Source organism: Peromyscus californicus, unplaced genomic scaffold (genome assembly GCF_007827085.1).
Source record: "Peromyscus californicus insignis strain IS unplaced genomic scaffold, ASM782708v3 Scaffold_5__1_contigs__length_169319896, whole genome shotgun sequence".
NCBI classification, from domain to species: Eukaryota; Metazoa; Chordata; class Mammalia; order Rodentia; family Cricetidae; genus Peromyscus; species Peromyscus californicus.
Window position 1 is genome coordinate 8,168,449 of NW_026294573.1, and position 22,774 is coordinate 8,191,222.

General features: G+C 50.0%; 2 protein-coding genes across 5 annotated transcripts in view; both read right to left on the minus strand.

Moving 5' to 3' along the window:
* Positions 1 to 355: 355 nt before the first annotated feature.
* On the minus strand, positions 356 to 13,013 carry Miip (migration and invasion inhibitory protein). Of its 2 annotated transcripts, XR_008213854.1 has the most exons (11): positions 12,904 to 13,013; positions 11,160 to 11,360; positions 10,573 to 10,923; positions 10,110 to 10,194; positions 7,727 to 7,835; positions 7,590 to 7,642; positions 7,110 to 7,239; positions 6,903 to 6,999; positions 6,027 to 6,161; positions 5,532 to 5,753; positions 356 to 1,635 (listed from the first exon to the last, which is right to left on the minus strand). XR_008213854.1 is itself a non-coding variant. In XM_052717859.1 (10 exons), the coding sequence occupies exons 2-10, from the start codon at positions 11,271 to 11,273 to the stop codon at positions 5,682 to 5,684; spliced, it is 1,146 nt and encodes a 381-aa protein (XP_052573819.1). In that variant the 5' UTR covers positions 11,274 to 11,360; positions 12,904 to 13,013; the 3' UTR covers positions 5,466 to 5,681. The 2 variants fall into 2 exon arrangements, 1 of the variants encoding a protein (XP_052573819.1); XM_052717859.1 differs by lacking the exon at positions 356 to 1,635 and having other exon boundaries at positions 5,466 to 5,753.
* Positions 13,014 to 19,744: 6,731 nt separating this feature from the next.
* Positions 19,745 to 22,774, minus strand: part of Mfn2 (mitofusin 2) — a 30,464-nt gene continuing 27,434 nt past the window's right edge. For all 3 annotated transcript variants that reach the window (XM_052716540.1, XM_052716542.1, XM_052716541.1), the window contains exon 19: positions 19,745 to 21,624. In XM_052716540.1, coding sequence (XP_052572500.1) covers positions 21,555 to 21,624 — 70 coding nt within the window. In that variant the 3' untranslated portion in view covers positions 19,745 to 21,554. The remainder of the gene's footprint in view (positions 21,625 to 22,774) is intronic.

Consider the following 22,774-nt stretch of genomic DNA (forward strand, 5'->3'; position numbering starts at 1 on the left):
TTCCTCTCTATGGACAGAGCTCTGAGTCCAAAAATAGTAATGAATGAAAAAAAAAAGAAATACCAACGGGTGGTGGTGGTGCACACCTTTAATCCCAGCACTCAGGAGGCAGAGGTAGGCGGATCTTTGTGAGTTTGAGGCCAGCCTGGTCTACAGGATGAGTTCCAGGACAGCCAGGGCTACACAGAGAAACCCTGTCTCAAAACAACAACAATAACGACAAAAAAAAGAAAGAAAAAGGGAAAGAAAAGACATGACTGCCCCTCGGTATGGTGGAGGAGAAAGTTTATTGTAGATAAAAAGGAGAGCATAGCCAGATGGAGACATCTGAGAGAGTCCAGAGTGCACATGACCAGGCTGAGCTGACCCATGTGGGAAGATGGAGTGGGGTACGGATGGGAAGGTTCGGGTGGGGGTGGGGGGTCACGTACAGCAGTCAGGAGGCCAAAGGTACAAAAGGGGTGGGTAAAATTTGGTTTATAAAAGGAAGAGCCTCTGGGGAAGGGCAGTCCAGTCCCTGGGCTGGAGAGTTCAGGGTAGAGGGCAGGTGTGCCAGCCATACCCTGTATCAGGTAGGAACTGAGGGATGCTGAGAGAACCTGGCAGCCAGATCTGCTCTGATGTGTTAAATAGGCACCTCGGCCATTTTCCCCAAGTTTGAGACCTAACAGGTAAGAAGATGCATCCCATGTGTGTTCCCAGACAGGCAAAGGCAAAATGCCTGGGAAGGCTGAACAAGAGTAAATTCAGCACCTTACCCTTTTCAGGATGATCCTGGTGTTAGTACAGGCTAGAGCAGAGGACAGGAAAAACTGAGGAGGAGATCCTTAATGTCTCCCTGGTGCAAACATCCCCTACTTACTGTGGTTCAACTTACAACCTACAATGCTTTCACAGGAATCCCATAGAAGCCATCCACACCTTGGTCGTATCTTGACTTTTCCATGGGCTGGTACGACGTGGCCGGATCCTCATTCTTGATGCTGGAGGGAGACCCCAGCTCAGATCCCAGCCGAGACCATGAGGGTAAACCATCCAGACACTACATGGGATAAAATCTGCAGCACCCTGGGTGGCTGTATTGTCCCCTTTACCTCTTATTGGCATTGTCACAGTTTTCTAGGTGATGAAAGCCAGGTCAAGAGGTCACACAGTAGACCAGAGGTCACAACACTGGGAGGGGTGTTTCTGAAGCCATGCTCTGTTTTCTCCATTTGGGCTGAAATGCTCAGAGCAAGCCAAGAACAAGGCCGAGGCGGACCTGGGGCTGGGCCAAAATGTGAATTCCCAGAACATCAGAGCATCATAGAATACTTGTCTTAGAAGAAGTCAATAATCGTGTATTTCATGCTACATATGCACTCAGGAGGGACAGGAGTAAAAAACGGAAGAGATCTGGTGAAGCACACACCTGTATCCTGGCACTGGAGAGGGAGAGGAAGGAGGATCAGGACTTCAAGGCCAATGCTGGAGGCTGGAGAGATGCCTCAGAGGTTAAGAGCATCGGGTGCTCTTTCTGAGGACACTGGTTCAATTCCGAGCACCCACGTGGCAGCTCACAACTGTCTGTAACTCTAGTTCCAAGGGATCTGATATCCTCACACAGACATACATGCAGGCAGAACACCAATGCACCTAAAAATAAAGAGGAATCAAGGTCAGTGCTGGGTTCATACAAAAATATGGATGGTTAAACAAAATGTGGAATGGACACATAATGGAATATTATTCAATCTTCAAAAATGAAAATTCTGAAGGAAAAAAGAAAAGCACACTGTAGTCTTACTATTACCTAGCCTACCACTCCTGGCAGCATACTTACTAAACTTACTTTCTTCCAAAAAATAAAATTACTAAGGAAATCCTGACACATTACAACATGGATGAAACTTACATTATATACAGTGAAATGAGCCAGTCAAGAAAGAACAGCTGTTGGTCGATTCCAGTTATATGAAGTTCCTAGACTAATCAAATCCAAAGATACAGAAAGAATGAGGGCTGCCAGCAGCAAGAGGAGACAGACATTAGGAGGTCCAATTTAAAGGGGACAGAGTTTCCTGGATGGAGTGAGGGAAGTTGAGCAAGAATTCTTGTGCTGACAAGAGGGTTCCAGCAAGCCTGACGACCTGAGCTTGATCCCCAGGACTGACGTAAAGAAGAGACCTGGCTCCACAGGGTTGTCTCCTGACTTCCACTCACACACATTAGCATGTGCAATTCCTCACTACAACAGACAGATCCTTTAAGGGACAAACTGTCCTTTTGGATTCCAAACAGACCACCACCTGATGCATTTTACCTGTCCTAAATCATCTGTTCACAAATGTAAGCCATCATTAATTAAGTTTTCTACTGTGGAAATTAATAATGAGAAGACATGTGAAAAAAACATTTTAATATTCATTTATCTTTATTTCATGGGTTTGAGTGTTTTGCCTCCGCATACGTATGTTCACTGTGCGAATAGGCCAGAAGAGGGCGCTGGATTCCCCAGAACCAGAATTATGAATGGTTAGGAGTCACATGTCGGTTCTGGGACTGAACTCTGGTCCTCTGTAAGAGCAGCAAGCACTCTTCACCATTGAGCCATCTCTCCAGCCTCAGAAGAGGGAAATGCTGTGGGATGTTCTATATGACAAATGTGTTGCTCTGATTGGTCAATAAATAAATCACTGATTGGCCAGTGGCCAGGCAGGAAGTATAGACAGGACAAGGAGGAGAATAAAGCTGGGAAGTGGAAGGCTGAGTCAGAGAGACACTGCCAGCCGCCACGATGACAAGCAGCATGTGAAGATGCCGGTAAGCCACGAGCCACGTGGCAACGTATAGATTAATGGAAATGGATTAATTTAAGCTGTAAGAACAGTTAGCAAGAAGCCTGCCACGGCCATACAGTTTGTAAGCAATATAAGTCTCTGTGTTTACTTGATCGGGTCTGAGCCGCTGTGGGACTGGCGGGTGAGAGAGATTTGTCCTGACTGTGGGCCAGGCAGGAAAACTCTAGCTACAGGGAAAATTGTTTCTTAAGTAAAAGGTATGATGTTGTATATAAATAAGTAAATAAATAGAAAATTTTAAAAAATAAGTGAAATAAACCCTCACATTAAACCAGTTTGGGGCATTAACTCCTTACTGCCGCATGACCTGAGTCACCCTGACTCAAGGGGAATGAAAGAAAAGCATTTTCACAGCTGCATGAACATGAGTCACACGACAGTACAGCCCTCTCAGCTAAGAAACTTTAAATAAAAAACATAAAGACACATGTTTAGAAGCGCAAGGTGGTAGACACCTGCATCTCAGCAGCCAGAGGCTAAGGCCTGAGGACTGCCATGGCTTTGAAGCCAACGGGGCCCTTGATCTCAACACACACATGCACGCACGCACGCACGCACGCAGAACACGTGCCTCTGAATGGTTCGAGTTCCCATTTGCTCTTTTTTGTTTTATGAATCTGGCATTTTTTTAAAAAAGGTTTTTTTATACGTATGGGTGTTTGGCCTACATGTATGTCTGTGTACCACATGCATGCCTGGTGCCTGCAAAGGCCAGAAGAGGCCATTGGAGTTCCTAGAACTGAAGTTACAGAAAGTTATAAAATACCATGTGGGTGCTGGGAATTGAAACTGGGACCTCTGGAAGAACAGCCTGTACCAACTGCTGAGCCATTTCTCCAGCCTGAAAGTAGAACTTAAAAAAATAAAAAAGATTCCGTGTATGTCCTTATAAGTGCGAAAGTGTCTCCAGAGGCTAGAGATGGGTGTTGGATTCCCTGCAGCTGGAGTCACAGGCATCGGTGTGCCACCCAATAGGAGTACTCCAATGCCAGTCCTCTGATGGAGCAGTGTCTTCGTTACTGTTCCACAGCTATGGTCAAACACCACGACCAAGGGAACTTAGAGAGGGAAGGGTTTGTTTGGGGCTCATGGTTCCAGGTGAGCGTCCATAATGATGGGGATAGCCCGGCGGCAGGGCAGCTGGAGCTGGAAGCTGAGAGCTGAGGACTCACATCTAAAACCACAAACAGGACAGACAGAACACACTCCCCAAGCCCACCTCCAGTGACATACTTCCTCCAACGAGGCCACACCTCCTAAGCCTATCCAAACCCCACGGACACTAGAGTAAACCTTCACATGCCCGAGAATATTCCCACTCAAACACAAGTACTATGTGCTCTTAGCTGGGAGCCATCTCTCGAATTTTTTTTTGAAAAAGCTGAAAAAAAATTTTTTTAGAGATTTATTTATTTATTATGTATACAGTGTTCTGCCTGCACATATGCCTGTGTGCCAGAAGAGGGCACCGGATTTCACTATAAATGTTTGTGAGCCACCATGTGGTTGCTGCGAATTGAACTCAGGACTTCTGGAAGAGCAGCCAGTGCTCTTGATCTCTGAGCCATCTCTCCACCTTGCAAAGCTGAAATTTAATAATATATATTATTATATATTATATAATATATAATATAATATAATATATTAATATATAATATAATAATAATAATAATAATAATAATAATAATAATATACCTAAAGCATACAAGGGATAGGAGAAACAAGACCCCACTCCCAAATCCCAAATCTGTTCCTGACATCAGAAACAGATTTCTTGAATGTCAGTTTCCCAATTTATCCTACCTAGGGTTGTGGGTCACCTAGTTTCTAGAACCGAGCCCAGAAATGGGCATGTAGATGCCAGGGACCTCAAGAGAACCCTTCCAATGGTATCAAGGAGAATGATCGCTCACTCAATATAAGACATATTTTTCAGTGTGTGTGTGTGTGTGTGTGTGTGTGTGTGTGTGTGTGTGTGTGTGTGAATGCAGGTGCACACATGCCATGGTGTGCATAAAAAAGTCAGAAGGTCACATTGGGTGTTGACTCATACCTTCCACCGTGAAGGAGGGGTTTCTTTGTTGTTTTCCCAATGTGTATACCAGGCTAACTGGCCCATGAGCCAGCCATAGGCATTCCTCGCTCCATCTCTCATCTCCCCATGGGATTACAGACACTCAGTATTTGGCTTTTACATGGATCCTGGGGATTTGAACTCAGGTCCTCAAACTTATATAGCAAGGATTCTTATCCATTGAGCCATCTCCCCCTGCCTGAGATACTGTAACACTGACCTTGGCTCTGGCCTGCCTTGGAGAACCACTCCATCTGTCTGGTAGACAGCCATCTATCTAGACCTGACAGTTACAGAAAAAGCTAGAAGCCAGAGCAGGGCCCAGAGGACGTGCCTGTATTCCTAATACTTAGGAGGATCAGAGAAGTTCAAGGTCTCTGGATACATTGTGAGTTCCAGGCCAGCCTGAGCCATGTAAGACCCTACCACAAAAAATACACAAAAAAAGAAGCCACACTCCAAGTGATGGGTGCTGGTGTCTCCCTTAGGCAAAGTGAAACCAGTTGAGGCTAGGACACCTAGACATCAAGGGGACCAGCAGGAAAGACAAGTTACTGGGGACAAAAGCTTTATTTACATACCACTTATCTCCTCCCCCTCCCCCCTGGAGTTCCTACCCCAGGAGGCAGAAGGGCCAGGGCCACGCCTGGACCCTCGCATCTGCCCAGCCCACGACACACAGCACAGCCACTTCCATCTTGTCAGGATCCAGCCTCATCTTGAGGGCTTCCATATTGTCCCTTCTGAGTGGTCAGTCCACAGCGCTTCTAGTTGGGGGAGCGGAGCTGGGCAACCTGAGGCTCTGACCAGATGGGTGGTGGGACCCGTGTTGGCAAGGCCTGGAAGGTGAATAGGGAGGTGTTGGGGAGCTACTAGGGGATAGATGAATGGAAAAATGTTAGGGGGTCACTTGGGGATAGGTGGGGTCCAGTATTAGCCTCAATTCCTCCTGCACCTTGGAGTGAGGGCCTCCTTCCTGAGTAGAGTGGAGCAGGTGGCAAGGAGTGCCGAAGTTGGAGGGACACCTTGTCAGGGCCTGAGCTCCCATCTCGATAGGATCTGTCTCACCCCGACACCTCCCACCCCAGGTTGGGACAGACCCTGGACCCTACCCCACGGGATGAGCTGGTGGCTGACAGATGTTGGCGCTGCGCTCCACAGGAAACAGAGGACCACAGGTCAAGACTCTTGGGGACAGAGCTTTTCTCAGGCTTTGGAGGGAGGATGTCCCAGCCCAGCAGACAGTGCTGTGGAGAGCAAAGGTTAAAGGTACCTGCCATCCCCAACTATGGAAAAGCCCCCTGAGCAGCCAGGGTCCCTTCCCTGGGGCAGCAGGTGTATCTAACCACTGGTTACCCTAGGTCACCCCAATCTCAGTCCCTATTGACCTGGCCACTCCAACCCTCCCCAAGATGGATGAGATGATGTGGATATTAATGGAGCCCTTTCCACAATGGACTTGGCCCCGAACACCTAAGTTGCATGACCTCACTAAACCATCCTCGTGACCCCAATCCTGAGGATGTTCCCTTTCTACCCACTATAGGGGAGCCAAAGGGTCTTTTCCCTCTTCTCTTCCCCAGTTGCAGGTACTCTGTCCTTCACCAGGTATGAGCAGGATACCCTTTGACTTCCATTCTGACTAGGAAATGGGATGCACGATGGAAACATAAAGGTTTGGGTTCAAATCCTTCTCTCCGACCAGCTCTACTCAGCCTCTGTGGCCTGTGTGGGGTGGGGTACGGCAGTGGCTGCAGTGACTCTGGGAAACAGCCCTTCTAAGAGCCACGCACGTGGCACCCAAGAACTCAGCGAATAGGGCCCATGTAGACACCCAACTTAGACACCACGTGGGGGACGGGTGTCACACCAGCCCGGTGAAACCAGAGGCCTGCTAGCAAGGAGCCTTGGAGCAAGGTCTCTTCAAGGCTAGCTCAGGATCCTGCCCACATATGCCTGCCTCCAGCCTCTTTGGGCAGGCAGCTTACCCGAGGCAGAGCCAGAGTGTCAGATGCATCAAAGCTTTTCCGTCTGTGAATTCGATACCGGTGTGGGGGGTCCAGGATGGATAGGGGGATGCTGACCCTGTGTAAGAGGCACAGCATCAAAATCAGCAGGGGCCACATTCTGTACCCTACCCTAGTTGTAACTGCCCACTGGGACCTGCTAGGAATTCCAGTGCTCTTGACACTCACCTGACTTGAGCAGGCTCCATCAGAGTCTCAGGGCCCTGTTGGTCTCGGGGTACCCCACACAGGCGGCAAGGGGTACCTGGGTCCACTGGCACAGGAAACAGGCGCCGGTTGATACGGTAACAGTACACACCTGTGAGGCCCATGAGACAGCACAGTTCCCCTAAGCCAGGGAATTTGTTGCCGGGGGCTCTGGCTGTTCCTAGTCACATTAGCCATACCATCCATTGAGGAGTCACTCTGTGCCACTTTTTTTCCAGCCCCTCTCCTCCCAAAGTCTTGGGTCCACACCTAAGTTCAGGGAGAAATGTCCTCTCTGGGGCATTGAGAGCTACACCCCACTATCTCTGAAAGCTGCTGGAGAGAGATGGTTACAAAGGGCAGGACCTAAGCCAGCCAAAGCCCCGGGCCAGAATGGATCCCACACTGCTCAGACAGCAGACTGCCCTCAGTCAGAGTGACGTGGTGGAAGTGTACACTCACACTCGTGGTCCTCTTCTACACCACTGCTCTCTTGCAGGTCTGGGAACACAGCTCTGGGGGCAGGAGGGGAGTGATAAGCAGGATGAGTGACAGAGTCCCCTACCCACCCTCGACACTCCTCATGAACCCTTGTTTACTCAGGGGAGTTGCAAACACAGTCCTCTTCGTTGGTTTCTCGAAACCTCTGAAGTGTGGAGAAGAAGGCCTCGGGTTCGCTGGTGACCGTAGAGCTACTGTCCAGGGTCCCTGGGTTGAGCAAAGCACCACTAGGTGAGTTAAGGCTAGATGGGCTGGGGCCCCACCTCGCCTCTAGGACTCTTCACCCACTGTGACGACCAGCTCTGAGCACCAGCCTGCCCTGATATAGTCAGTCATCCACGACAACTCCCTCACAGAGCCCTTACAGGGGCCACACACTCGTTTTATTAGAGACAGTATCTATGTAGCCCTGGCTGGCCTGGAACTCCATATATAGATCAGGCTGGCCTTGAACTAACAGAGACTGGACTGCCTCTGCCTCTTGAGTACTGGGATTAAAGGCATACGCCTCCATGTCCTACCTACTTTTTTTTTGGGGGGGGGGGCAAGGTCTCATGTAGCCCAGGCTGGCCTCCAACTCAACACTTCTGCCTCCACCTCCCAGTGCAGAGATTATAGGCACACACCTGGCTCACATTCTTACTAGCTGAGGAAGAGTGGGAAGCTAGACAAGGTTCCCACTCTGAGGAGGCTATATTCTAAAGGGTCCAAAGACTAACTAGTCACCAAAGAACTCTGTGATGTGATACTGAATGGTGACACCTGCCGGGAAGCTGGAGGCCGGGCGGAGCCAGGTGGCTGAGTGCCACAGGGCAGAAGTTCCGAGGGAGGTCTGAGAAGGTGACCGGAGCAGAGACCAGGGAAGTCAGGTGGATAAATCAAAAGGATACCCCAGCTGGTGAAGAAAGCGGGTGCTTGGCATGTGTGAGGAACTCAGGAAGGAAATGCGACCAGAGGACAATAGTGGGCGGGGGTGGAGGAATGGAGTCTGAGAGGATTCAGGGACAGGAGCGTCAAAATCAGGTCAGCCATGTTTTTAGAGGACACATCCTTGAGGCTGAGAGGTGAGGGAAAGGGGGGCAGTTAAAGGGAGATCGTGGATTCTAGAAATGCACTAAGGAAGGTCTAGAGAATGTACTCATGGTCAGGACATGAAACACATAAAAGGGAGGCAGAGTCGAGGCTAGGCCCAAGGTCATAGCCTGACTTCTTAAGTTCACAGAGATAGGAGGAAGAGGGGGCGCACACAGGAGGAGGTGGAAACCAGGATCCCGTTATGGATGTGGGATTAGATATTTTTAAATTACATTTTATTTTTATTTATGTGTGTCTAAAAAAATTTTCAGTGGGGTGTGGTGGCATACACCTTTAATCTTAGCACTTGGGAGGCAGAGACTGAGGGATCTCTGTGAGTTCAAGGACAGCCTGTTCTATATAGGGAGTTCCAGGACAGCCAGAGCTATGTAGAGAGACCCTGTCTCAATACACACACACACACACACACACACACACATTTAAGGTACTGGCTGTGTCAGGCGGTGGTGGTGCACGCCTTTAATCCCAGCACTCAGGAGGCAGAGGCAGGTGGATCTCAGAGTTCTAGGACAGTCTGGTCTACACAGAGAAAGCCTGTCTTGGAAAACAAACAAAACAAAACAAAACAAACCAACAGAAGAGCACTGGTTGCTCTTGCAGAGATTCAGTTCCCACCTCCCACACAGTGGCTCACAACCATCTATAACTCCAATTCCAGGCTCTGACGCCCACTTCGGGCCTCCACAGGTACCAGGCATGCACATGATGCACAGACATACATATACGCAAACACACACAAATTAATAGCTAAAATGAAAAACCAAAAGTGCTGTGGGATGTTCTGTATGACAAATGTGTTGCTAATTAGTCAATAAATAAAACACTGATTGGCCATTGGCTAGGCAGGAAGTGTAGGCGGGACAAGGAGGAGAATAAAACTGGGAAGTGGAAGGCTGAGTCAGAGAGACACTGCCAGCAGCCATGATGAGAAACAGCATGTGAAGATGCCGGTAAGCCACGAGCCACGTGGCAAGGTATAGATTTATAGAAATGGATTAATTTAAGCTGTAAGAACAGTTAGCAAGAAGCCTGCCATGGCCATACAGTTTGTAACCAATATAAGTCTCTGTGTTTACTTGGTTGGGTCTGAGAGGTTGTGGGACTGGCAGGTGAGAGAGATTTGTCCTGACTATGGGCCAGGCAGGAAAACTCTAGCTACACAAAAGCTAAAATGGCACAATTTCTGCTGCACGGCTTTAACACTCAGTACACAGTAATGAGGCTGTCGGGAGGACAGGAGCCCTCGGGTACCAGGAGAAGAGCAGCAGAGTGGAGATGTGCCCACTAGGGTTGGGCAGGGGCCTGACCTCTATAAATGCTCAAATATAGAGTGGCCCTGATTCATTCACTCATTCAGTTTCATGTGTGTCCAACCCCGCCACTCACCTGCAACCCAATCATAGCTCAGGTATGGCCGGAAGTGCCAGTCACTCTCAGGCACTGTAGACTCTTGGGAGAAGGTCACTTTGGGCTGAGGAAGTAGACGAGGAGGGCATGGGCTAGATCAGCAGGCCTGGCCCAGAGGAGGCCCCATTCCAGGAGAACAACGCACTGTGTCTTGACTTAGACTCCAGGGTGGTGCTAACCTCAGCTGGGGAGCTCAGAAACCGGAAGGTAAGTCTGGCACCACTTTGGATGTGGCTTTGAATAAGCCTGGGCTCCAAGCCTCAGTCCCTCCATCTGTACACTAGGCTTTGCCTCCTTCTTCCCAAAGTGCTAAGAACTAATAGCAATAACTGGACCTTTTGGAAGCCTCAGCCCTACAAGGGAGGCTTGTCCAGGAACTTTGTCAGAGGGGGAGACTAAGGCTCAGAAAGCTCTCCCTGATTTTCAGGCACTCCTGAGTTACCTTAGATGGCTTGCTTGGTTGTGACAGGATGGATTTTGGGACCTGTGGCTTGTGAGGTCCCGGACCTTTTGGTCCTACCAAAGGCACTGGCCCCTTCAGGCCTTCAGTGGCTAGCCAGGGTACTGAGGGAGGCCACAGTCCATCCTGGAGCTCTGGGTGCTGGCATGTGGCAGGTGGGAGAGAGTCCGCTCTGCAGCTGTCCTTGCCATACTGGGTCATGTCAAATGTGTCTCCTCGATGACTGTCTAGTGGGTCCTGGGAGCTTGGGGCCACTGAGGCGGTGGAAGAACTCTCTTGGGACAGTGGCATTTCTAAGTTGCCGCTGCTGCTGCTGCTATAGTCCAGGTGTGACTGCAAGAAAGAGGTCAGGTTACCCAAGCAGCAGCCTGGCCAGTGCCCAGCCACTCTGGCTCGCTCTGGACACATAGGTCTTCATTCTGCTGTGGCCTCTGGGTGTCCCAGCCCAGTCTCTTCCTCCCAAGGCCTCAGTTTTGCAACATAAGGCTGACCCTGGAAGCTTGGACATAGTCTCAGGGGGTAGGCAGTCTTTTCCTCGCCACCTGGGCATTACCAAGGGGACCGCCTACCTTTGACACTACTCTGGCCACTGACCGGCACATGGCATCATGCCCAGCCCACAGCTGCTTCATCAGCTCCAGGCTGAGCAGCCGAAGCCGAACGGGGTCTTTAGTCTCTGCCATCTTGGGCAAAGGTCACAGCTTTTCACAGCAATGTCACTGGCTCTGGGCTGCAGGATACTCACAGGAGGTGCTCAGGCTAGGTTCTACCTGAAGTCAAAGGATCAATGACAAAACACAAGGGAGGGGACCTGTCACCCAGGCCTGAATCAAAACCATCACCAGGATTCTCCTTTACTGTGCCGTCTCACCCTGGTTAGTTAACCTCTCTGTGCCTCTTGTCCTGACCTGATTACCTACCATGCTGTCACTAGGGTAACACAGGACAGTGCATGTTCAACTCCTAGTCCGGCACTCGATAAATGTCCATTACTACTAAGCCAGCCAGGATGTCTGGAAAGTCCCCAGCATTCTTAATTCCCATCTGCTTTATGTGCCAATTGTGCTGTTTCTTTCCCCAAAAGACCACACCTCAGAAGGCTGTGCAGGGCTGTGTTTGAATGAATATGGACAACAGGAAATGCTTGCCTGCTGAGAGACTAAGACTCCCATTGGGCCTTCCTTACGTGATTCCTGGGGCCTGTGAGGTGGCTCAGTGGGTAGAGGTGCTTGTGGCCAAGCCTGACGATCTGAGTTCAATTCTCAGGGCCTACATGGTGGAAGGGGAGAGCTGACTCCCACAAATTGCCTTCTCACCTCCATACATGTGTCAAGGCATGTGCTTGCCCATACCCACACACAAATAAAAAATTGTTTTTAAAATCATCATATAGAAAGAGATGAGTACAGAGTGCTAATTCAAAGATTAACAACGTGATACCTGGTGCTGGCGTCGAACCCCAGACCTGCAGCATTAAGCCTGTTCTCTGACACAAAGCTACCCCCCCAACTTTCTTTCTTCTTTTTTTTTCTTTTGCACCTGTACCCCAAGGTCACATAACTACTAAGTGTCAAAATAAGGGTCTGAACTAAAATGTGGGTTCCTGGTTGTTGTGCAGAGGCTACTCCTCCTGACATTCGAGCATCTCCCTCCTGGTGGGAGGAGGGAGTCTCCTCAGAAAGTCGCAACAGTTTTAAGGTTGCTTTAAACAACTTTGGATCGGAGCTGCCTGCAAGCTGTACAGGGGTGAATCCGAACCCACGCTAGGTGGGTTTGTCAGTGACGCAGCGGCCTGCCTTTGGGTCATACAAGTTCTCAAAGTGACCCCAACACACTCATGGGTGGACCAGCTACACCTGTGTGGAATCTCTGCTCTGCTCTGTTGGCTGTCCTCCGGGCAAACAGACCTTTGTTGACATATGACTCCCGACTAAGGGTCTGCACTTAGGAAAGCCCGGCCCTGACAGGGTTGGTAGGTTCCTGGGAAACCTCCCCCTCCTCCTGCCAGCTTTGGTCCTTCAGAGGTCCAGCTCAGAGACACCTTTCTGCAGGGGATGTCTGCAGTGTAGGGAAGCGCTTCCCACTTCCGTTACAACCACAGTTCCAGACTCCTCCACCAGCACCAGAGCTTTAACTCCGGGTTGGGTCAGAATCCCTGCCTGCTCTGTCCCAGCCCTGCCACCCCACACGCCCCTGGGGACTCGGGTCTCCATGCAGTCTGCAGGGGGCGAGCAGAGAAGCAGACCGCAGACTCTCACTCACGAGCACCCACGCAGGGTGCACATCGGGCCTGGGCGCTAGCCCTTTCTCTACCTGGTCTAGCTGGACGTAGGCACGCCTCTCTGGTCCCAAGATCAGGGGCCGCTTTGGATAAAAGGACTTGGTCGCTCTCCACCCGGAAGCCCAGGTCCCCAGCAGCCCGGGGCTCCGCCCCCTCTGGGTGGGGCCTCCGACAGTTGTCCTAATTGGGTAATGCTGGGGCGGGATCTCCACCAGCTGTCCTGATTGGCCAATTGGCTGGGCCGGACACCAGACAAACGTTTTTCGCATCCGGAAGAGGCAGTTTCAATTTGGGGGTGGGGCTAATGGCCCCTCGTTGCTGATTTGCTGATAATGTCAAGTCTACCAACTCGAATTTTACTGAATGGAAAGTACCAGAACTACAGGTTCTGATTGGTCAATGTGGTCCAGCTACGTAAAATCCGGATGATTGTGAAGCCTTGAGTGACTGCGGATGGGCGGGACAAGCGACGAAGGCAATGCATTCCATCTTTCAAGCTTTTTTTTTTTTTAAAGAGAAAATCATATGAAGCCTAGCTTTGCTTCAGACTAAGGGCTCCTCTCGGTTAGTGGGGGAGGGTTGATTTACAGGCCTCCCCTATTATGCCTGCTTTCTTTAACACTTCAAGTCTTTGTGAAGTGCCTACTTTGTGCCAGAGACATTGGAAGGCAAAGATTTAAAAGAGTGGGGACAGAGAGAGAAAAGTCGCTGGCAAAATTACAATATAGACAACAAAAATCTGGTCCTGTAAAATATAAACCGAAATTAGCCGGGCATGGTGGCGCACTCCTTTAATCACAGCTTTCGGGAGGCAGAAGCAGGGGCATCTCTGTGAGTGTAATGCGAGTTCCAGGACAGCCAGGGCTATACAGAGAAACCCTATCTTAAAAAAAAAAAAAAAAAAGATTTAAGCTAAAATGTAATTAGCTCAGACTGGCCTCAAACTGCTATGTTATGGGGATGATCTTAGATTGACTCCTTCCTAATCCTGCAGCCTTTACCTCCCCTAATACTGGGATTATAGGCGTATTCCAGCATGCAGTATGGAAGTGTGTTACCATAGTGTTTTGAAGGGCACTGTGTTTTTTTAAAATATTTCATTATTATTTATTTATGTGTGCATGTGTGTTTATCTGTATATGTGCATGTATCTAAGATTAGGGCCATCCCCTGAATCTGAAGTTACAAGCAGTTGTAAGCTGCCTGATGTGGGTGCTGGGAATTGAACTCGGGTCCACTGCAAGAACAATACATGTTCTTAACCACTGAGCCATCTCTCCAGCCCGGGCACTGTGTTTTTAATACTCCTAGCGGTTAGCTGGTTTCCTTTCTCCCTGTCACAGTCAGAAGGCCAGCCTGCCCCAGGAAGAGGCCGTGCAGGACACTTCCACTCAGCATCCTGGAATTTGGTGTACGGGGCCTGTTCTGCCCCCACTGTCTTCATTCAACAAGCACAACTTACTGATATTGCAAGCGCCTACTCTGTGCCAGGTATGGGGTGGGGCAGGGGAGCAGCAGAAATGAAGTGCCCTGCAAGAGCATTACAATCAATACAATGCCATGGGTGTGCTCATGCACACCTTCAACCCCAGCACCCAGTAGGCAAGGGGCAGGCAAGAGTTCAAGGCCAACAGCATGGTCTACAGAGTGAGCTCCGGGACAGCCAGGACTGTTACACAGAGAAACCCTGTCTCGAAAAACCAAAAAACAAATAAATAAATAACTTAAAAAAAATAGCTCTAGGAAAAAATGTTCTGAGTGCCTCAACTGTCACTGCTGCTGCCACTTATCACTGTGATCGATACTCTGCTGATATCATCCTCCAGCTTCGTTGACCTTTCAACATGGATCTAATACCAGCCACTCTACAAGGTGCTCCTAGGCTATCAGGACTGGTTTGGACTGCTGAGCTACCAGATTCTCAGCCTCTCCAGCATACAGATGGCCACTTTGGACCATCCAGCTCTATTGTGTAAGCCAGGCTAATAAATCCCCTTTTATAACACATGCATACATTGTTGGTTCTGTTCCTCTAGAGAATCCTGTATTGGTGAAATTATTAAGGCCACTCCACGTAGTTAAAAGGAGATTTATTTAATGGCGTAACTTACAAATTAAGGGATAGGTAGGTCGCGGGGTCTGGGGAAGGTGTATTGCAGTCCAGCGGTGTTCTCTGGAGCTCTGCTTGGCCCACCTCCACCGTCCAGGGTCCCGGCACAGAGAGAGCGCTGGCCCATCCAGATCTCGGGACTCCAGGCGCCTCCCTTGGCCCCGCCTTGTACGCCTGATAGTTGCCGAAGTCTCAATGGGGGTTGGAACTTCCAGATCAAAGCTGGAATGGCTACCCACTACAATCCTGCCTAATACAAATGCTCAATATAACACTACCACTGAGGCCTGCTGGACCTTCCATATGGTACCCTTGTTTACCACAGGCACCTCTAGGGCAAGCTCCCATCCTGTGGCTTCTTCCAGAGTTTTCTCTTGCCCTGAGATTCACTCACTAGACAAATATAGACTAAAGCCACAGCCACAGCCACACACACACGTAGCTAGAGTTTTCCTGCCTCGCCCACAGTCAGGACAAATCTCTCTCACCTGCCAGTCCCACAGCCGCTCAGACCCGACCAAGTAAACACAGAGACTTATATTGGTTACAAACTGTATGGCCGTGGCAGGCTTCTTGCTAACTGTTCTTACAGCTTAAATTAATCCATTTCTATAAATCTATACCTTGCCACGTGGCTCGTGGCTTACCAGCACCTTCACATGCTGTTTGTCATCGTGGCGGCTGGCAGTGTCTCTCTGACTCAGCCTTCCACTTCCCAGCTTTATTCTCCTCCTTGTCCTGCCTATACTTCCTGCCTAGCCACTGGCCAATCAGTGATTTATTTATTGATCGATCAGCAACACACTTGACATACAGACCATCCCACAGCGCACACACACACACACACACACACACACACACACACACACACACACAGCTGGGCAGTGGTGGTGCACGCCTTTAATCCTAGCACTTGGGAGGCAGAGGCAGGTGGCTCTCTGTGAGTTCGAGGCCAGCCTGGTCTACAGAGCTAGTTCCAGGACAGCCAGGACTATACAGAGAAACCCTGTCTACAAAAACAACAAGTATATATTTATAATGTCTTGAATTATCTATTGGGTCAAGGCTGTAGCTCAGATGTAGAAAGCATGCTTAGCATTTGCAAAGCCCATGGTTCCACTCCTATCGTACAAAGAAAAAAATCAAAGGGCATACAAAGTGATTCACTGTACCAACTGTTGCTGAGGATGGGAAAAACTGGAACTCATCCACTGCTGGCAGGGACATAAAATGCTGTAGCTACTTCAGAAAAAGTTTGGTAGTTCTTAATAGTATGTAACCCAGAAATTCCAGTCTGTGGTATCTACCAAGAAGGAGAATTTATGTCCATACAAAGACCTGTACATGAATATTCCTATCAGCCTTGTATACTGGTACCACACAAAAAAAGCCAAACCATCTGATTGTGTATCAGCTGCACTCACTAGTGTCACATAAAACAAAGGCCACATATTGTATAATTCCACTTACATGGAATGTTCAGAAAGGGCAAACCTATAGAGACAGATCAGTGGATCCAATGTCCAAGTCGGGTGGGAATGGGGTGGGGGTGTCACCACAGATGGAAATTCAAATTTGGGTTGTGTTTGGTTGCTGCACAATTTTTTAACATACTGAATTTTTTCTTCAAGACAGAATTTCCCTGTGTAGCCCAGGCTGGCCTATAACTCAGAGATCCTTAAAAGCGTGCACCACCATGCCCAGCTGGTTGAATATACTCTTAAAAATGGACTTGTCGGACTGCAGCACGAGCTGATAGTCCTAGCACTAGGGTGGCTGAGGCAGAATTTTAAGGTTGAGGACAGCTAGGGCTACACAGAGAGACCTTGTCTCAAAAATATGGTGGGGCCCAGGAGATGGCTCAGCAGGTAAATCTCTTTAGCTGTGAAACATGAGGACTCTGGGTCCAATCAATAGAAGGCATATAAAAGCCAGATGTGGCACACCTTGGAAACCCTAGCACCCTTATGCTAAGATTGAGGGGAGGTAGGTGGAGACAGAATGGCCTGTAAGCTCCCTGGCCAGTCTGGAGCATGTCTGGAAGCAAACAAGAGACACCCTGCCTCAACAAGATGGGGGGTGGTGGTGCGGTAAGCACAGACTCCAAAGTTGTCCTGTGGCCTCCATGTGCATGAGATGGCACATCAATGCGTGGGCACGCACAAAGTTTCAAAGAGAGGTGTGTGTGCTGGGGACGTAGCTCAGATGGCAGAGTGCTGGTCTAGAGTGCACAGAGCCTTGGGTTTGATCCCCAGCATGCACAAACTGAGCGTGGCAATGCACACCCTTAATCCCAGCACTCAGAAGGCAGAGGCAGGTGGATCTCTGTGAGTTCAACCTCGTGAGCTCCAGGCTAACAAGGCTACATAATAAGGGTAGAGAGAGGGCTCAGTGTTGACAGCCTTTGCTGCATAGTCATGACAACTGGTTTTTTGGATCCCAGAAACTACATAGCACCCCCCCCCATACACACACACACACACACACACACATACACACCAGCTTTAAAAGTAAATTTTAAAAAATGTGTGTACACATTGTGGTGTTTCAAAAGGTGTACAGAATCTGACCCTTTTTGCCACTCCTGTTGCAGGCAGCCCAGGCCAGGGCACCTTCATGGCCCCCCTGGAGTGTTATTGCTAGGGCCTGGCTGGTCTCTTTGGCTCCGCTCCTGTCTGCCTCCAGCGGCATCGCAGGCCCCTACTAAGATGTGGTTAGCTCTTATGAGCCCTCTCTCCCCTCAGGCGCACTTGCCTCAGGAAAACAAAACACCCCATTCTGCCCCGGTCCTATCTACTTTCTCTCTCACACACTACTTTGGCCACATTCCTTCTGTTCTTTGAAGACAATGAGCACACTCCCACCTCAGGGCCTTTGCACATACTCTATCTGCCACTTGAACAGACTACCCAGATCTCCCAGGACTTCACTCCCCAGACTGTATTCAAGTGTTACCTCAGTTAGGTCTCCTCCAACCACAGCATCCTTTTACCCTTGCACACATTCCTCACACACCTATCTTTTGACCTCTTGTCTTTTACCTAAGTGATCTTGGCTCTTATCCAGACAAGCTCCATAAGGGCAGGAGTACTGGGAATCAAACCTAGAGCCTCCTGCATGCTGGGCAAGACAATGGCAGGGACTCCTACCACCAACCACCACCACCACCACAACCACCACCACCACACACGTGCACACACACACACACACACACACACACACACACACACACACACACACACACACACACAAGGTTTCTCTGTGTAGCCCTGGCTCTCCTGGAACTTGCTCTGTAAATCAGGCTGGTCTCTGCCTCCCGAGTGCTGGGATTAAAGATGTGTGCCACCATGCCCTGCTTTTCTTTTTCTTTTAAGACCGTCTCTATGCAGGGTTGCTAGCCTGAAACTTGCTGTCTGGGAGAGGGGTTAGTCTCCATGGCACCCTGTCACTGGAGGTTAAAAGATGCATGCCCTTGGTTCCCCTCACTTTCCAGTGGGCAGATGAAGCAGGGATGAGTCTGGCCTTCCCTGAGAATAATTAACTCAGTGTGTGGTATGAGGCAAGGTCTAGAACACCTTTCCCTGTGAGCCACCACCCATTGGGTCAGCGTCAGCAGCAGCAGCAGCAGCTTGCTAATGACAGAAGCCACCCCCATCCCCTGCATGTGCGCACTTGGTAAACTTTGTTTCACATATACGTGTACTGGATCCTGGTGCATTTCTAGTAGAGGGGAGAGTAAAGAGCACATTTGAAAGCTGACAGGCTTGAGGAAAACAAGTGTTGGCTCAAAAAGAGGCTTCACCCTCCCTTTCTTCCCCTCCCTAATCAGCCCAAGATACTAGACCATCATCAGCACGTCTTATTTCTCTGAACTTCAGTTTCCAGAAAGGGGCTGAACAAGCTGAATTCTTAACACACCTTTGAATGTCCTAGAACTGTGTCCGCCCACAGGCTTCCAGGAGCATCTGAGCTCCCCCAAAGTCCCAGACTGCTAATGTGTGAATAGCACTACTCTCCTGAAACACTGGAGCAGCCCTTACAGAGCCCGTTCTAGCAGGGGAGCCAAACACAGCACCTCCTGAGATGACTATTCTGGAACACATGCATATCCTGTGTGCTGCCCAGGGTAAGCTGTCAGTTCAGGGTGACGGCGGCAGTGGCACTTGTACACAAGCAGAGGGGGCAGGGAGGGAGGGCTTGATCTGAAGAAGCAGAGAAGAACTTGGGCCTCCATCCTGGAGGGGCTCTGGATGCTTGGAGTGTGGCACAGGTTAACTCCAAGTGAAGGGCTGTAAGGGTAAGGGTGGGAGAGGGGATAGCAGGAGCAGCTTTGATGGAGAAGAGGTCAGGGTCTCAGAGATTCATACAGACAGTGACAGATCAGGTACAGCATGTGTGACGGTCAACTTCATGACCCCTCAAGTTTGTGGCCTGGGAATCTGGAACGATGTAGTTACCATCAGCTGAGCTCAAGAGTTTCTGAGACAGATAAGTGGGTGGGGAGACAAAAAGTAGCCACCAATGGCCTTTCCCCCTCTAAAGGGCCCTTCAAACCAGAAAGGTCATAGCTAAGTTCTCAGAAGGCCAAGTAGGGTGGCCCGCTGAGTCACTGATGGTTTACATGAAAACTGAGTGTGTGGAATTAGAGAGAACTCTGTACCAGAGTTACTCTGGATCTCCCGGCCCTCAGAGGCTGGCTGTGTCTTTTCTTCTCAGACCAGCCCACAGATTTTGCAGGGCCACTGCCAGGCAGAGAGCTCACACAGGGTCACAACTGGGGCTTTATTTTAGTTTCCAATACAACAGTAGAGATACAGGTAACTCAGACAGCTGCATCACCTTAAATATACCAGAAGCAAACTCACTGTGTCAGGAGCCTTTCGTGCCCCAGCCAAGACCACACAACAGTTAGCAGCAAGAAACTAAAGTGCTCAGCTAAACGTCTCAGGTACAGGCTCTCCCTGGTGGTAACAAATGGAATTTTTACTTATACAAGCTCAAAATTTCATTCATTACTCAGGGGCTATACTGAAAAAGAGTTTATTCTATTTTTTTCCCCAAAGAGAATACAACATTCATTGGGATGTGACACTGATTTGTCCTGACCCACTGTGATCCCATCTGTCCAGGCTGGCAATACACTCACAACTTCTTCCCATTACATGCTGACCTTGACCAACACCATCACCGTCCCAGCAGACAGGGTAGACTGAGGGGCAAGTGAGCACACAGACATGGGCAGGAGAGACAGGACATGGCCACGGGCACTCAACCAGCAGGACCTTGTCCCCGGGGAGCTCCTGGCTGTGGGTTTCTGGGAGGGGCTGGAGCCCCATGGTTTGTCTCTAAGACACTGTCTATCTGGTCGACAAAGGCTTCATCACCCCGAAACTGCTTTTCTAGGACAGCCAACCTTGGTGACTGGACTCTTCCCCACTGTGACCAGTAACAATTTCAACACTCAGCAGTGGAAGTTCAGAGTCGACTGGAGGCTAAGCAAGCAGCAGCAGGTTTCAGGAGCAGAAGAGGAGGTCTGAGGGTCAGGGCAGAAGGAAAATGGCTGCCAGGCTTCTCATGCTGTCGTGTGGCCAGCTGCAATCATTGGCACAGGGTTCAGTCTAGAGGATGGTGGCCACAGGGAGCTTGCAGCAGGGCGGGAGGAGCTGCAGTTAGGGAGGTGAGCTCACAGGCTTGCGTGCCCCTCAGTGCTAGGTCAGACGGAGGGCTCTCTTCTGTGCCTACCTCCTCCAGACATCCCAGGCAGCCCCCATCCTCCACCATTCCTCCTGCTACATCCTTTAACCACCTGGACCAACTAGCTCTCACTAATAAACCAGGACTAACAGGCCAAGAGCTGAAATAAGAGCAAGGGCCGCAATGGCAAGAAGGGAGGCAAGTCCCATCTCATCATGATGTCCGACACCAACAGCACTACCACATCTGATACCCTAATCCACATACCTTCTCCTGAGCTCTCCCTCGGCTCTGGCTGGCAGAGGTCCCCAGCTTCCCATACGAGCTGCCTGAATCTAAAGCCCAGGGCGTGTTGAGCCTGGCCGCCAAGCACAACCGAAAGACTGCAAGTGGGGAAAAGCGCTTAAGCTGAGGGCCAAACACAAGATACAAGTCCTAGGACAAACCTGGCCCTTCCAGAACTACCCTGAAATCTTCCGGGGAGTCCAGTCATCCCAACATTGTCTTTCTCGGTAGGTGTGCTCGGGCTGGAGAAGGTGGGAGTGTCTGCCTGATGCCTGTGAGGGTTCCCCTCAGTCATTCTGCAGGCTGCTACCCTTAAGAAGACCTTATCAAATGCACAGTGAATTTCAACCAAGTGAACATGATGAGCAGACACGGACATGCACGACTCCTTGGTGCCAAGCCGTCCAACCCTTGTCAGTCTCCTTTAGGGTAGGAGCCAGGGTCTTCCTGCAGGGTAGGGAGTAACTGGTGCTGCAGGGCTCCAAACAGAACAAGACGGTGGGGGCTTTCCTTCTCTCTGCAGTGGCCAAGGACTGGAGCTGATGGGAGGCGCGGCCCTGCCTCTTCTCAGTGCAGGCCTGCCCCAGCTGCCCACTATCTGCTGGGCTGCAGGTACTGGTGTGTGAACATGTTGAGTTCACTGTCCAACCAGCCAGCTTTATTCCTGTGAAGACAAGATTGCTCTGTACAAACGGCTGACAGTGACAGGTCACACTAGCCTGTCTGAACCTTCATTTAATCCTTCAATAGCACATTTTCCCACTTTGCAGATGAGGAAAAGGAGGTCACAAGATGATGGGACAGAGCCAGGCTTTTTTAAAAAGAGGTGGGCTAAGACAGAATCTCAGTAGCCCAGGCTGGCCTGGAACTCATAGCCATCCTCCTGCCTTAGCCTCCCATGTACTCTGATTATAGGAGTGAATCACCACGGTTGGTTTCAGGTTTTTCTAGTTTCAGGTTTTGTTGCAACCCAGATTCCCAAATCTCTGGAGGCCAGCTTTCTTGATTGACAAGTGAAGGTTTGGGTGCTGGCTCAGCCTGTCTTTGTGGCTACCAGCAGCAGACACTGTCCCGAGAGCCCCAGCAGGTGAGCAGTGTGTCCCTGGTGGTGGGCAGGAGGGGCAGCGAGCTGAAACCCTGAGTGCCTATTCTCTAGCTCTGTCCTCTTTGGAACTCTGACATCAGAGGTGGGGGTAGGCTATGCAGGTCCCCATGTGCTGATGACATCATGGCCTCAGCAGGCTGAGGACTTCTACCTTCATCTGTGGTTGTCATGAAATTATAGCCTCATCTCACAGATGAGAGCCACAGGGCACAAGAAAGCTGAGGGGATGCAGGGCCAGCACCCAGAACCTGGCTCCTCCAACTGATCCTCCTCCCAGCAAACTTCACAGTCCTATGAGACCACCAATCCTGGTCCTGTGGAGAGACCTGGTGCTAGGCACTCCTGCTCCTGGGCTCAGAGAGGAACTGAATATGACTGACATGGGTGCAGATCTCACAAAGGGCAAGGAGAAGCAAAGTGCAGCCCACCTGCACCCCAAGTTCGATCTGGCTATTTCCTGTGGAGCTCCAGACAAGGGACTCAGCTTTTACAGCCACTAATTTTCCTATTAGAAAACAGAGCTGAGGTGATCATGGTGGCACACACCTTTAATCCCAGCACTAGGGAGGTGGATCTTGGTGAATTTGAGACCAGCCTCATTCACATGGCAAGTTCCAGGCCAGCCTAGGCTACAAAAAAGATTCTGTCTCAAACAAAACAAAAAAAGGAGAACTGAGGACCCACTCCTCCGGGGGTGACAAGCTGGGGG

Bases quoted from the DNA above. Each gene is read 5' to 3' on its own strand.
- Miip (XM_052717859.1), bottom strand. From the start codon at position 11,273: ATGGCAGAGACTAAAGACCCCGTTCGGCTTCGGCTGCTCAGCCTGGAG. The intron at 10,924-11,159 runs GTAGGCGGTCCC...TCTTTCTTGCAG, and splicing joins TGGCCAGAGTAGTGTCAAAG to TCACACCTGGACTATAGCAG. The intron at 10,195-10,572 runs GTAACTCAGGAG...CTACTTCCTCAG, and splicing joins AACCAAGCAAGCCATCTAAG to CCCAAAGTGACCTTCTCCCA.